Source organism: Pollachius pollachius (genome assembly GCF_949987615.1).
Source record: "Pollachius pollachius genome assembly, chromosome: 1".
Classification (NCBI taxonomy): domain Eukaryota; kingdom Metazoa; phylum Chordata; class Actinopteri; order Gadiformes; family Gadidae; genus Pollachius; species Pollachius pollachius.
The window spans coordinates 960,131-976,824 of record NC_136934.1 but is presented as its reverse complement, the minus strand read 5'-3'; the positions used below and the strand labels follow the sequence as shown (position 1 = coordinate 976,824).

Below are 16,694 nucleotides of genomic sequence, written 5' to 3'. Positions count from 1 at the left end.
TCCCCCTCTGACATCACGGCAGAAGCCCGAACAGACCCCCTCGCTCCAGGAAGACACTTTGTTCAATAGCTTCCACCTCATGTGCGAGTGTGCGGGTCCGAGAGTTGCTGACGAGGGCGCCCCCCCTGCCCCCACCCCCCCCGCCCTACTTAAGAGGTTGCAGGGGGGGGGGGCAGGCCGAGCTACGTCGCTACGAGCAGCGCTAGGTGCTCGCGGCGCAGATAAACCTGCTGGATTAGTGGCCCAGTTAAAGTTGGGGCAAAGAGGATTAGCCTCTCTCTGGAGGAGATCCCCCGTCCTTCACCTCCTGGAGGAGGAGGGGAGGAGGGGAGGAGGAGATCCCCCGCCTTCACCTCCTGGAGGAGGAGGAGGAAGTCCTCCAGTCTTTCAGCTTCTGGAGGAGGAGGAGGAGGAGGAGGAGGAGGAGTCGGAGTCGGGAGCACCTCTGAACTCACTAGTATCCTACCTGTAGTGTTAAGGTCTATGCAGGTTCCATAGGCCTGTTCAAACACACACAGAGGCTCCTGTGGAACGAGCCTGTATAATGCTTACCCATCCACACATAGGAAAGAGGTATGACAACCGAAAGGGACATTGTCCTTAAGAAGGCCAAAACAATTATTAATTATTAAAGTAGGCTATTTTTAGGTCATTAAGGTGGAATCTAAATTTTAAAGTGTACTTTAAATAAAAATATAATTTAACATATCGGTTGGAATGAGTATTGAAACCTAAAGAGAATAGACTTGTTTTCATTTGGTTGACGTGTGTGCTGTATTCTAAGAGAATCCCATGCCTCTACCGCCCCCCGCAGGCCACTGAAGAATTACAAGCTGGACAAGCCAATTTAGACAATTCACCCAACATAATAAATAAATCTAATCATAGAGATTGAAACAGCCACAAGACGTCACCATACTATAAGAAATCATCAAATTATCCATAACGGGCTGGGTAAGTGGTTTAATTTAATTGAATAAAATGTAATCTTCTCTGGTAGGCTTATAACATTTGTTCCGTTATTGCCAAAATGACGAAAATATGAAATTGAAGAGTGAAAGCAGATTCATTTTTCATTACAGCAAATAATTCGTTCTTGTATTAAAAAATATATTATTCCAATTTCACTTTATAATAAATGATATTGTATTGATTACAGTAAATATGAAGGCCTAATCAGCAGCGTAATGTCTGACATAAAATATGAATCTTCCTTTCCATGAACTGATAATTATCATAGTTCAGTTCTATATATATATATATATATATATATATATATATATATATATATATATATATATATATATATATATATATATATATATATATATATATATATATATATATATATATATAAAAAATGTGATCATGTTTACGCTGACTTCAGCACAAACTATGAAAGAGAGAAGAATTACCTTCTGGAAATGTTCTTCAGTGTCTTTGCTTTATTACACTCTGCAGCAATATAAATGCATGGATATGACGTTTTAATAAATAATGGGCTGATACTGCTGGGAACAATCGCAGCGGACCTCCGGTAGAAACACACGGAGGAAAATGAATTTACGCTCCGCTGGCTTCATCTCGCGGTGTCCTCCCAGCACACACACAGACACACACACACTCAGTCACACACAGACACACACACACAGATTCAAACACACACTCACACGCACCGTAGCGGCGCATAAACAAGACCCAAACAGGGGAGCGCGATGAGCGCCGCGCGCAGGGAGACGTACATTCTAGCGGCTGAGACTTGATTATGCAAAGCAGCCCAGCTGCAGATGAAATAACAAGAGGAGGGCACTCAGACACACAGGAACACGGCTGGCTTTTGTCTGGCATTTGCATATTTTCTTGACAACTCTAACCATCTTATGGTGCCCTTCTTGGTGTAACAACGTCCTCTTACCGTCTGGGCTCCTTAAGGCTAATCTCTTCACAACCACACGCCCAATCAGTATTTATAACGTGTATATACACATTGAACAACAGTGCATTATCGATTGTACAAAGTCCATATTGTACGCTGCCATAGTTCCAATGATTAGAGCACCACATATTATAATAAGCATTGAAAGTTAATAAGAGATCTTGGAGAAAAGAAAAACATGATGAGCTTTATCTCGTGCTCCGGAGAAAAAATAATAGCTATAAAATATTAAATATATTCATGAATGCCTCGCAAATTACACATTTCTGAACGCAACGAAAGATGTGCATTTCAGTGTGCATTGATAATACTATTCAAGCTAAGCCTACATTACTAATGAAATTAACGATTAGTCTAGCCTTTGGAGAAGTCCTAAAAGTGCTTAACGAGGCGAGAAAATATGCAACTTTATGCTCTTATATTAAATATTCTCCTATCGCCTTACATCCCTGATGGCTGGATAATGTTGATCCGTTTTGGTTTTAGGTTATTAAGCTCTTAGACTAAATGCAATTATGACTTTATGGTTTCACTGTCCTCTCCCCAAGAGGAAGGCACCAGGCAGCATCAATACAGCGATAGACGCCATCTTAAAGGACCTCAGAACAGGTCTGGTTGGCTGGACATTCGTAACATTATGCCTTCAGGTAAACACACGGTTCACACAGCAGGCCTGAAGCGCTTTGGTGCTTCAGGCCTGGTGTGGGAACGTTTAAAAAATCAAACTGAGTCCTGAGATCAGAAAGTGAACACATGGGAACAAGGAGTGATCAGAGAGTGAACAGGTGAGCAGTAGGAGTGATCAGAGAGTGAACAGGTGAGCAGTAGGAGCGATTGTACGGCATGTGTCTCAGGAGGTAGAGCGGGTTGGCTGGTAACTGGAAGGTTGCTGGTTCGATCCCCAGTTCCTCCCAGCTGAGTGTCGAGGTGTCCCTGAGCGAGACGCCCCCCCCTGACTGCTCCAGACCAGCCGGCTGTCGCCCTGACGGGTCGACTCCGCCGTCGGTTTGGGAATGTGTGAATGTCAGGCACTATTGTAAAGTGCTTTGAGTGGCCGCTGGTCTCAAAGCAGTATAGCCCCCTGTGGTGCCCAGGTGGGGGCTGCTACTCAACGTGGGTGGGGTATCCGGGTGGGGGCTAGGCCCCAGGAGGGTGGGGTATCCGGGTGGGGGCTAGGCCCCAGAAGGGTGGGGTATCCGGGTGGGGGCTAGGCCCCAGGAGGGTGGGGTATCCGGGTGGGGGCTAGGCCCCAGGAGGGTGGGGTATCCGGTGGGGGCTATACCTCGACGTGGGAGGGGTATCCGGGGGTGAGGGGCTCCAGCTCCATCCCCAGGTCTCGGGGGCGGTGGTCTCGGCTGAACTCCACGGCCCTGGGGACCACCGTCGACCAGCGGTCTGCAAGAGACCAGACCCTGATCAGGGCTCTGCGGCCACAGCGTGTGTGTGTGTGTGTGTGTGTGTGTGTGTGTGTGTGTGTGTGTGTGTGTGTGTGTGTGTGTGTGTGTGTGTGTGTGTGTGTGTGTGTGGGTGTGTGTGTGTGTGTGTGTGTGTGTGTGTTAGAGATGCGCGGATGGGCCATTATTTCCTCCGCCACTGCATAACAAACGCATCATCCATCCGCACCAACGTTTTTAGGCCAATTTTTAAACCCACCCGCCGGTTGCTTTTACACGGCGCTGCGAGGCGCTGCTGGCGCCAGGCTAGAAGGCTCTTGCGTGTTCTTGAAAGGACACTGATACAATGAAGCAAAGATATTGCAAGGCTAAAGTCCCTAGTAGGATAGCCTATTGCCTGCGCTGCCATCGCCGAAGCGTTGATCAATAGTCCGCCCCCAAAGACGTCGACCTCGCTTAGCAACCGAAGACGCTGGGGTTGACAAGTTACAAACAAAAAAAAATGATCCACATTCCTTGACAGCGATCTGCTTATCAAATATAATTCACCGCCGGAAGATGTTATATATAAGAATAAAAAGAAGAATAAATATTTTTATCTTGATTGTTTTAACCTCCACCCGCCTGAATTTAATAATTTTTTTTTTTTTATCGCGTCATCCGCGGTTGGCTGCAATAGCCAACCGCCAATCTCTAGTGTGCGCCTGTCTCACCCCTCCTCAGCGGGTTCCGGCCCCCCGGCGCTCCGTTCTCCACCATGGTCTCGTTCTTCCCGGGGTCCTCGTGGATGATGCCCAGGTTCTGGTTCCAGTGGCACCAGTTCACCTCATCCACCCTGGAATGATCAATAGGTATCACTATCATCACTATGTATCACTAGGACCAATATGATCACTATGATCACTGTGATCAATAAGTGTCCCTCCGACCACTCTGATCAATAGGTATCACCCTGATCACTGTGATTACTAGGTTTCTCTCTGATCACTCTGATCAATAGGTTTCCCTCTGATCACTGTGATCGATAGGTATCCCTCTGATCACTCTGATCAATAGGTATCACTCTGATCACTGTGATTACTAGGTTTCTCTCTGATCACTGTGATCAATAGGTTTCCCTCTGATCACTGTGATCAATAGGTATCCCTATGATCACTGTGATCGATAGGTATCCCTCTGATCACTCTCATCAATAGGTATCCCTCTGATCACTCTGATCAATAGGTATCACTCTGATCACTCTGATCAATAGGTATCACTCTGATCACTCTGATCAATAGGTTTCCCTCTGATCACTGTGATCAATAGGTATCCCTCTGATCACTGTGATCAATAGGTATCCCTCTGATCACTGTGATCAATAGGTATCCCTCTGATCACTCTGATCAATAGGTATCCCTCTGATCACTGTGATCAATAGGTATGTCGTACCTGAAGCACCAGCGTTTGTCGGGGCTCCCATCCGAGTTCTTCCCGACCGTCACCATCTCTCCGACCCGGAAGGACTTACGCAGACAGACAGGGAAGGACCTCTCGATGTCCAGGATGGTGGTGGCCCACTGGGGGTGAGACAGCACGTCAGACAGACAAGTAGACGACAGACAGACAGGTGAGACAGCACGTCAGACAGACAGGTAGACTTCAGACAGACAGGTGAGACAGCACATCAGACAGACAGGTAGACTTCAGACAGACAGGTGAGACAGCACATCAGACAGACAGGTGGGACAGCACGTCAGACAGACAGGTAGACGACAGACAGACAGGTGAGACAGCCTGTCAGACAGACAGGTAGACAACAGACAGACAGGTGAGACAGCACATCAGACAGACAGGTGAGACAGCCTGTCAGACAGACAGGTAGACGACAGACAGACAGGTGAGACAGCCCGTCAGACAGATAGTATTACATTAGACAGACAGGTGAGAGACAGTATTGGTATTGTATGCTTTTATTGTTCTCAGAATCACTTTGAGTAACATTGTCACCGAAGTAAGTCATGAACAAATATTATATTGATTAAAAACAGATGTTAAAAAATGTAAGAAATGTTAAATACGATGAGATTTAAAGTGGAAAGGCCTCCATATATATATGTACATATATAGAAATATATCTATATATCTATACATATAAAGATGTGTGCTTGTATAAATATCTATCCATATATATATATATATCGCTATATCTGTGTAAATATTATATCTGTATAGATATATATGTGATATATGTCATCTATGCTGGTATAAATATCTATCCATCTATATGTAAAGATGGATAGATATTTATACTAGATATATATGTTAGATATATGCTGGTATGAATACAGCATATAGATATAGATCTGTCTCTATCTGAGTGTCACCTGGAGCTTCCAGATCTTCTTGCTCTGCTTGGAGACCCGGCCCACCGTCTCGCCCATCAGGGCGATCAGCATGTTGAGCAGAAGCACGAAGGTGAGGATGATGTAGGAGACGAGCAGCAGCAGGAACACGGCCGGGTAGCGCGCGCCCTGAAGCAGCTCCAGCTCTCCCATGCCGATGGTCAGCTTGAACAGGTCCAGCAGGAAGGCGCTGAAGGTGTCGGGGTCCCGGCACTGGGGGTACGAGGGGCAGGGGCCCTCACACTCTGCATCAGGGGCCGGACACACCACCAGGAGGGACACCAGCGCTGTGGGTCGCACGCACACACACACACACACACACACACACACACACACACACACACACACACACACAGAGACACACACACACACACAAACACACACACTTAGCAGTGTGCGCTCCTGACTGGCTCTAACAGACCTAGGCGGTGATCAGCGGGGGGGGGGGGGGGGGGTACCTGAGGCGTAGCCGATCATGAAGAGGACGTAGACCAGCAGGAACCGGAAGAGGTCCTTGAAAAGGATCTGGGGGACGGACACAGCAGGTCAGACAGGAGGCCTACAGACAGACCACGGACGCACAGAGAGCCTACAGACACAGGGCCAGGCCCACAGGGAGCCTACATACAGACCACAGACCCACAGGGAGCCTACAGACAGACCACGGACGCACAGAGAGCCTACAGACACAGGGCCAGGCCCACAGGGAGCCTACATACAGACCACAGACCCACAGGGAGCCTACAGACACAGGGCCAGGCCCACAGGGAGCCTACAGACAGACCACAGACCCACAGGGAGCCTACAGACACAGGGCCAGGCCCACAGGGAGCCTACAGACAGACCACGGACCCACAGGGAGCCTACAGACAGACCACAGACCCACAGGGAGCCTACAGACAGACCACAGACCCACAGGGAGCCTACAGACACAGGGCCAGGCCCACAGGGAGCCTACAGACAGACCACGGACCCACAGGGAGCCTACAGACAGACCACAGACCCACAGGGAGCCTACAGACAGACCACAGACCCACAGGGAGCCTACAGACACAGGGCCAGGCCCACAGGGAGCCTACAGACAGACCACAGACCCACAGGGAGCCTACAGACAGACCACAGACCCACAGGGAGCCTACAGACAGACCACAGACCCACAGGGAGCCTACAGACACAGGGCCAGGCCCACAGGGAGCCTACAGACAGACCAAAGACCCACAGGGAGCCTACAGACAGACCACAGACCCACAGGGAGCCTACAGACAGACCACAGACCCACAGGGAGCCTACAGACACAGGGCCAGGCCCACAGGGAGCCTACAGACAGACCAAAGACCCATAGGGAGCCTACAGACACAGGGCAAGGCCCACAGGGAGCCTACAGACAGAACACAGACCCACAGAGAGCCTACAGACAGACCACAGATGGTAAGCCTAAAACAAGAACTACAGACAACAACAGACTGAAGGAAGAAGAAGGAATCCCATTGATAACCTAAGATGAGGAGGAGAAATGTGGTAGCATATAATGGAGAACTATAAGATGGCCAATGGAAATGTAACAGTGCTGACATCTGTTTAAACAAAAAACTGTGGCAAACTAAATGCTTTGAGCCTGGTTCATAAAATGATGAGTTTTGAGGCCTAAGTAATGAAAGCATCTCTCTCTCTCTCTCTCCCCCTCTCTCTCTCTCTCTCTTTCTCTCTCTCTCTCTCCCTCTCTCTCTCTACATCTCCCTCTCTCTCTCTCTCTCCCCCTCTCTCTCCGTCGCTCTCTCTCTCTCTCTCTCTCTCTCTCTCTCTCTCTCTCTCTCTCACTCTACCTTCTGGATCATGATGCTGTAGGTCCCGGTGAGCTTCAGGCCCCGGGTGAAGTACAGTGTGTTCATCCACCCCAGCACCAGAGCGAACACCATCACCGACACGTACTCCTCCACCCCCCCCAGGTACAGCGCCGCCGTCACCAGCACCAGCACCGAGTAGATGAAGCTGGAGAGCACAACACCCGAAACGGATCACAATCTACAGGGAGCAGGACCCAGACCTGGGCGTCACAGGGCGCCTCAGGTTAGTGTCTCCTCCAGTCGTATCGGCGGGCGACCGGTCAGCGAGCACGGACTGCGGGCGGCATGTGGCTCAGGAGGTGGAGCAGGTCGGCCGGTCACCGGAAGGTGTGCATGAAGGGTGGAATGTTAGGCAGTATTGTAAAGCGCTTAAAGTAAATCTACCATTGACAGCTTCGTACTCTGCACAGTGTGCAACTCTGTTTCTGTGGGAAATTAGGCAGGAAGAAGTTGGACTGCTGGCAGCGCGAGTGGGGATGTGATTCCCGTTCTCCACTGGTTCGATTTGGAAACATGACATCAATTACTTTTTCATACATCAACTACTTTATTATATTAGAACATAAAGTAAGTATCATCAAAGTAAGGATCTCACACACGTTCATGAATGAAGGAATGAATGAATGAATGAACACAGAGAATTTCTGACTCTAATCCACTCGGGGTCAAAGGGCATTGAGGTTCTTGGTTTACTGAATAAGATTTGTGGTCAGACCCAGGGCCTAATTAAAGATGCACACTGTGGACTCATGAACGAGCAGCAGTGAGTTAGTGGGACTAATTAGAGGGCTGATTAAAGGGGGGGGGGGGACTCACAAGAGCAGCTGGAAGGATCCGTCAATGAAAAGAGAGCTGACCCCGGGACACTTCTTCAGGAAGAGGTCCTTAACCTGGAACAGAGAGAGAGAGACTGAGAGAGAGAGAGAGAGAGAGAGAGAGAGAGAGAGAGAGAGAGACTGAGGGAGAGGGAAAGAGAGAGACAGACTGAGAGAGACTGAGGGAGAGAGAGAGAGAGAGACAGAGAGAGAGAGAGAGAGAGAGAGACAGAGTGAGAGAGAGAGAGAGAGAGAACCCACCCGTTGATGGACCATGAGCAGAGAGGTTAAGCTGGACTCACGTTAGTGAGGAAGAAGAAGATGGCAGAGGCCAGGGTGATGATCTCTCCCAGCAGGCGGAGGTAGTCTGCGGTGGTCTCGTAGGCGAAGGGGGGCTGGTGGAGGAGACAGGCCCATTATTACTCTGGAATTAGTTTACATTTCAGGAATTATTCCATGATGAAGATTTCCAAGTGGGAAGTAGAAATCCTAAAAAAGTACAGATAATTAGAAAAAGGTTTTCATTAGTTAGATAACCGATCAAATCAGCATAAGATGATTCTTAATCCAGTGCTTATCGTCTGTCGTGGAACACCTGAACTACTTCATTCATGGAGAGAACAGTACTTTACGTAGAGTTCCAGCGCCCAGCAGTAACTCAAACTAAATAAGGGGCTACTTTACTTGTTATGACGGTGCACATTTCATCATTTATTCTTAAACAATATTTATAGCCAATTTTCCCTGTACAACTGTTTCCAGGTCCCCTCTGCAGGCTCATACCATCCTTATTTAAATCATACTTTATCTTCATGCATTATCTACTGATTGGCGGGCTGGGAATGAATATCTAATGTGACTATCATCCCCATCATCATCATCATTATCTAGCCCTTAGGATGTTAGAGTACTCAAACGATACTCTAAAGTCGATTTTACAGTTTACCATTTCAACTTTTTTATGTTTAAAGGATTGATACTGGTTCCTGTGATGAGCGTTCCATGAGATCAGACCCTTGGGTCCCACATTGAGATGGGAAAACAGAACTCTGTTTGTAAACAGAAACTAAATTAATCAGTTTCATCTTTCAAAGGAAGGAATGTGCTCCGACATGAAGAAGCTCTCCTTAGACACACAAACCGCATCGTAGCGATGTGGTCTCTGCACATCATTACTATTACTAATTGAGGTTCAAAAGAGCATGTTGGGATGCCTTCACAAAGCAGAGAGCGAAGACGTTCTTACTGGTAAATACACTTCGATTCAACGCTGCGCTGCAATTTGTTTTTATCTGCCATTTCTTTAGAACCTTTTACATTGTCAGCATTGAAGGTAGTAGTGTGATATTGAAATGGGTTTGGCTCTGGTAGGTACTAGGGGTCTCTGTACGTCTCACCGTGCCCTGGGTGGGCCGGTAGAAGGCCACCAGGGTGAAGGTTGCCATGGTGAGGATGTAGGAGATCACACTAATGTAGAAGGTCACCGCGGCAAAGCGCTTCCACTTGGCCCGAAGCAGCTCGTTGATGGGCTCCACGGCCAGCATCTCGTGGCGGTTCTGGAAACGACAACCAGTACTCCCACTATAACACCAAGATGTATGACATGAATAACAACCAATACTACTAGTATAACACGAAAATAAACCAACTTTAACATGAAGTTAAACCAGTACTACCAGTTTAACACAAACAGAAACCAGTACTACCACTATAACACAAACAGAAACCAGTACTATCACTTTAACATGACGTTAAACAAGTATTACAAGTATAACACGAAGAGAAACTAGTACTACTAATAGTACACGAAGAGAAACCAGTACTACCAGTATAACACGAAAAGGAACCAGTACAACCACTATAACATGAAGTTAAACCAGTGCTACCAGTATAACATGAACAACAACCAGTACACCCACTATAACATAAACAACAACCATTACTACCATTACAACAGAACAAACATGAACCAGTTCTACCATTTCAATAGAACCAACAACAACCAGTACTACCACTATAACATGAATAAAAACCAGTACTCCCATTACAATACAACGAACAGCAAGCATTAACATGAACAACTAGTACTACCATGGACATCAACCAGTATTACTAGTAAAACATGCAGTTACCAGTACTACCATTACAATAGAACAGTAACCAGTACAACCACTGTATCACAAACAGTAACCAGTACTACCACTATAACCAAACAGTAACCAGTACTCCCACTATAACCAAACAGTAACCAGTACTACCACTTTAACCAAACAGTAACCAGTACTACCACTATAACCAAACAGTAACCAGTACTACCACTATAACCAAACAGTAACCAGTACTACCACTATAACCAAACAGTAACCAGTACTCCCACTATAACCAAACAGTAACCAGTACTCCCACTTTAACCAAACAGTAACCAGTACTCCCACTATAACCAAACAGTAACCAGTACTCCCACTATATCACAGATGGTACATCGCTGTATCTCGGCGTCCCACCTCGTTGCGGCTGGTGTAGACCAAGATCTCCAGCACCGAGGTCTCCTCTCCGCAGGTCTCCAGGGAGGACAGGTCGTAGAGGGACGAGTACACTGGGCCGTACGCCCAGTCCTTGAACTTACGAGAGAGATGCCGCAAGCCCTCGTCCTTCACCTCCCGCCGGATGATGTGCTGGAAGATCTGAGAGCAAGAACACCTTCAACCTCAAGGCAGACGTATCCCTGCTGTCTAACCCTCCACCCTCCTGCTGTCTAACCCTACTACTGTCTAACCCTGCTCCTCCCTACTGTCTAACCCTCCACCTCCCTGCTGTCTAACCCTCCTCCTCCCTGCTGTCTAACCCTCCTCCTCCCTGCTGTCTAACCCTCCACCTCCCTGCTGTCTAACCCTCCACCTCCCTGCTGTCTAACCCTCCACCTCCCTGCTGTCTAACCCTCCACCTCCCTGCTGTCTAACCCTCCACCTCCCGTCTCCCTCCTACTGTGCAGGCCCGGTAGGGGCTTCATGCATGGAGCACTAGACTGTAGGACTACACTGGTCCCTTAAAGCCCTGCTCCCTGTTTTGGACATCAGCAGAGTAGCGACCAGGTAGAGGGCCTGCTGACCCCTGACCCCCTGACCTCCTGACCCCTGACCTCCTGACCTCTGACCTCCTGACCCCCTGACCCCTGACCTCCTGACCCCGCTCCCTGAGCCTAACGACCGTCCTATGGAGGTCACGCCCCGTTGCGTACCCCGATCTTGCCCAGCCGGGCGGCCATCATGAGGGGCGACATGGCGTCGTTGTTGAGGGTGGCCTCCAGGCTGGCCCCGGGGTGCAGGCGGGCGCACTTGACCAGCAGCAGGTCGTACATCTTGGTGATGAAGCGCGTGTTGTCCCGCGTGTTGTCGGCGATGTGCACCAGCGCGTGGAGCACCGTGTTGCCGCGGGAGTCCTGGCGCCGCAGGTCGGCCGTCTTGTGGGGGTTGTGGGTCAGGTAGTGCACCATGTCGGGCTGGTTGGTGCACGCCGCCAGCGACAGCGGCAGCTCGCCTGGGGAGGGGGGAGAACTTTATTGATACAGGGGCACCTGTCGCAGTTACAAGTCACCGAGGGCTTTACAGTTAGATTGTTTCACTTCTTATGACAAATGTACTTATTGTAACAAATTCACTTATTGTAAGTCGCTTTGGATAAAAGCGTCTGCTAAATGCCCTAAATGTAAAATGTAAATGTAGAAACTTTATTGATACAGGGGCACCGTTCACAGGGGGAAGTCACTGAGGTTTTTACAGTTCAAAACTTTATTGACTGGCTGGGGGCCTGGCTTGGGGCCCGACGAAGATGCTTTGTTGCCACGGTGACAGATTACTCCATCTCCAGGTGAACATATATAATAATATATATTATAACATATAGAATAATAATATAATAATATATATTAACATATATAATAATATATGTCTGTCTGTTTGTCTGTCTGTCTGTCTGTCCATCCGTCTGTCTGTCTGTTTGTCTGTCCAGGGAAGAGTTTGAAGGAGGATTCCTGTTGAGTTCCTCTGAGCTACTGCAGTGAGGTTTGGTGGCAGAACGCAGTCTGGTCAGCAGAGGGCAGCAGAGAGCTGAGGGAAGGCCCAGGAAACGTCACTAGAGGTTTCCAGCCTCTAGGTCGCTGAGTGAATGTACAGAACAGGGGTTCTTTCAGGTAAAACACATCCCCCATTCACCCCCCCCACCCCCAACGGATGCCCTCATCTTTTCCTTCCTGCGTGTTTCCGGAGCTCGTATGGATCAGCGGATGGGGGGAGGGAGGGGGGTTGGAGATGGACCAGGGGAAGACTCCTGACTTTATTTGCCCAAACTGAAGCTGCGACATCAAACAGCCGAGACGGCGTGGTCCAGAGTCACCTCATATCCCCACGGCAACGAGGGCGTGGTCCAGAGTCACCTCATATCCTCACGGCAACGAGGGCGTGGTCCAGAGTCACCTCATATCCCCATGGCAACGCGTCCCGGCCCAGTGACCCCTGTGCTGGTCGCTTGGCAGCTGGGCGCTACACCGCAGTCTGAGTTCACTGAACCAACATGGAGCATAAAGACAACACCCTCCCTGAGGCCTGGAGCAGAACCACGCTGTAGGGTTCTACTGGGTTCTACCGGCAGAACCACGCTATAGGGTTCTACTGGGTTCTCCCGGAAGAACCACGCTGTAGGGTTCTACTGGGTTCTAGAGCAGAACCACACTGTAGGGTTCTACTGGGTTCTACTGGAAGAACCACACTGTAGGGTTCTACTGGGTTCTACTGGGTTCTACCGGCAGAACCAGAGAGAGGTTCCTTACCAAAGTAGAAGTACCCCCCCTCGTCGCGGGGCTGGAAGAAGCGGCCGCGGGCCTGGGCGTGGACGTCAGCGCCGCGCTCCAGAAGAAGCTCCACGTACGGCCGGCAGCGCCGCTCGATGGCGATGTGGAGCGCCGTCTGGCCTGGACGCACAACGCACCACAACACATCAACACAACAACACATCAACACATCAACACAACAACAACACATCAACACATCAACACAAAAACACAACAACACAACAACACAACAATACAACAATACATCAACACAACAACAACACATCAACACATCAACACATCAACACATTAACACATTAACACAACAACACATCAACACAACAACACAACAACACATCAACACAACAACACATCAACACAACAACAACACATCAACACATCAACACAACAACACAACAACACATTAACACAACAACACAAAAACACAACAACACATTAACACAACAACACATCAACACAACAATACATCAACACAACAACACAACAACACAACAACACAACAAAAAGGTTTCCTGGTGTTAGCTGAGACAGCTAACAGCTGAGACATCCACATTTTAGAGTTAAAAATAGCTTTGAATGATTTCAACATTTCCCTGCTCGTAAAACGCAGTCAGCCCCGAAGCCTCAGAGAGGAAGAGGAATCATGGAATATATTGGAACTAGTAATTACCCTGGCTTGTACTTCCATTATGTCAGCCCATGTTGGCACCTATCACACTCCTACCATCACACTCCTTCTCACACACTGGGATTGAGGGGTACGGGGGATTGCAGTGTGATTGGTGGTGAGTCGGGCGTACCTCTGTAGTAGACGTCTCTGAAGGGGGTGTTGATGAACTCCCTCAGCGTGCCGGTCTGCTCGGCCGTGTGCAGCAGCAGAGGGATGGTGGGGTTCTGACCCCCGTACAGGTTCAGCAGGGCCTTGATCAGGCACGTCTTACCGGTGGACCTCTCTGGAGAACAGTAGAAACCCATCAATACAGCCCGCCCTACAGTGTGTTGACTGTCTAGAGCAGGGGAACGGCAGAAACAGGACCGCTTTAGAGATCCTCTCAGATCTATTGAGATGGACTATCTCGTTTTGGTCCAAACCAACCCAGCCAAGACTCGACCCGAGGTCGATCCTTAACCCTGGATATTCAGAGGGGTTTTCCGGTCAGTCTGACGTATTGTTTGGCCTGAGCAGAAAACAGTTGGCTGCGAGTTCTCTCTTCTCCACGTTACGTCTCCAGTAACAAAAGCTCTGACCTCATGTGTCCTTCTCCTCCTCCAATCCCAGAGACAGCAGCAACACAGGGCGACGAGCCAGGGGACTTTTGCCTCATAGTTTAAGACTAAAATAACCATTTGGTCGACGCTTTTATACAAAGTATTTGCATTCATTGTTAGCATGTTTTTCCCCAGGTGGAATCAAGGCCCTAACCTTGGCAGTGACAATGCCTTGCTCTGGCAGGTAAGACAGGCCTGTCATGTGACAGCTCCACTCAGGACAGTAGGGTGTCTCCATGAGTGACAGCTGTCACTCAGGACAGGAAGGTGTCTTCATGAGTGACAGCTCCACTCAGGACAGTAAGGTTTCTTGATGAGTGACAGCTGTCACTCAGGACAGTAAGGTGTCCTCATGAGTGACAGCTGTCACCCAGGACAGTAAGGTGTCCTCATGAGTGACAGCTGTCACCCAGGACAGTGAGGTGTCTTGATGAGTGACAGCTGTCCCTCAGGACAGTGAGGTGTCTTAGAGGTGGTGGTCCCCCTGACCTTTGAACTCCTCCTCGGTGAGGGTCTTCCCGTGTGCCTGCAGGTACCCCAGGAGGCCCTCCAGGGCCCCTGAGTCGGCCTGGGACACGCAGTCGAACAGCAGGGAGCGGTCGAACACCTTCAGCACCTTGGGGGGATCGGCCCCAGGGTCCTCGTCGCAGGAGGTCTCCGGCTTCCTGAGGGGGGTCCCGACACACACAGGCACAAGGAGACACACACACACAATAAAACCATATGACAAATGAAACACGTGACCTATTAACACATCTACAGTGAACCCACGCTCTATGTGCTGGGCTGTGTGAATCAGAAACATCCTGGAATAAGCTGCACTGGAAAAAGCGAAGGGAAGGTTAAGCTTCCCTCCTAAACACACGCACACACACACATAAAGACAGACATACACATGCACACATACACACAGACAGACACACACTTGCTCACAGACATACACACGGACACATGCTCAAACACACACACACACACACACCCTTAGTGAAGTGTACTAAATGGAGCTCACTGTGTGGTGACAGGTAGTCTGAACATGACCTCAGACAACACCCTCTCTGTAGGAGCAACGGACCCAGAACCTGCCTGTGTGTGTGTCTGTGTGTGTGTGTGTGTGTGTGTGTGTTTGTGTGTGTTTGTGCGTGAGTGTCTGTGTGTGTGCGTGTCTGTCTGTGTGTGTGTGGGTGCGTGTGCGTGTCTGTGTGCATGTGTGTGCGTGTGTCTTATAGAGATCAGGTAAAGCTATTCTTAACTGCTTAATCACGACTAATTATCCAAAGCTATAGGTTTCTCGCCGGTCGCATCGATTACACTCAACACGTCTTTGGGGACACTGAGGCCCAAAGAACCATGAGCTTCAGACACTGTCCATTAACTAATGAAAACCAACCCATAATATACATGAATATATATATATATATATATATATAAATATGAATAGCAAGTAGTCAGAATGGGGAACATAACAGCGTGTGTTCCAGGTGTGATGCTGAGGACCTGTCCTGGTTAGCCTGAGGTAACCCCACCAGATGAGGACCCCTATCTGAAGCATCTCTGATCGCCATGACTACCCTGATCACATGACCTGACCGGACCCGGTCCGTACCCCGGGACCACGGAGACCTGGAGGTCTAGGTCCTGACCGGACGCGGTCCGTACCCCGGTACCCCAGGACCTGGAGGTCTAGGACCTGACTGGAACCGGTCCGTACCCCGGGACCTGGGAGACCTGGAGGTCTAGGACCTGACTGGACCCCCGGGCCACAGGGAGTGCCTCACCCCCTGAGCAGCCTCTTCCTGCGCCTCTTCTGGCCGCTCTCCTGCCGCACGGTCCCGTACTGGAACAGGGAGTCCATGGGGGCCTTCTTGGGCCCCGGCACCGAGGCCTCGTAGGACTCCAGCAGGTCCATGGGGGTGCTGATGCCCTTCTTGAAGGCGTCGTGGAACTTGCTGCGCAGGTTCTGTCTGCCGTCGCCCACCGCCGGCCCGCTGGGGACCACCAGGAGGTCCCGGGTGGCGTCGGGGGCCCCGCCGCCCGGGGCCCCCGGGGGCCCGCCCTCCCCGCCCTCCCCCAGCTCCGTCCCCTCAAACAGATCGGAGAACCCGGACAGGGCGAGGGTCACGTCGTCCGCGTCCGGCTCGGCGGGACCGGCCGGCGCCGGGGCCCCGGAGCCGGAGGTACGGGGGGCCCCGGCTCTGGGGGAGGGCAT

General features: G+C 49.7%; 1 protein-coding gene across 1 annotated transcript; it reads right to left on the bottom strand.

Annotated features, from left to right (window-relative positions):
• Window positions 1–3,059: 3,059 nt before the first annotated feature.
• Window positions 3,060–16,694, bottom strand: trpv4 (transient receptor potential cation channel, subfamily V, member 4; the record flags this gene model as incomplete). Its single annotated transcript, XM_079750109.1, has 15 exons — window positions 3,060–3,331; window positions 4,044–4,165; window positions 4,762–4,889; window positions 5,697–6,001; window positions 6,173–6,239; window positions 7,538–7,703; window positions 8,375–8,448; window positions 8,676–8,768; window positions 9,771–9,929; window positions 10,878–11,057; window positions 11,612–11,910; window positions 13,199–13,339; window positions 14,020–14,172; window positions 14,978–15,153; window positions 16,264–16,694. The coding sequence occupies 15 exons, from the start codon at window positions 16,692–16,694 to the stop codon at window positions 3,213–3,215; spliced, it is 2,613 nt and encodes an 870-aa protein (XP_079606235.1). The 3' UTR covers window positions 3,060–3,212.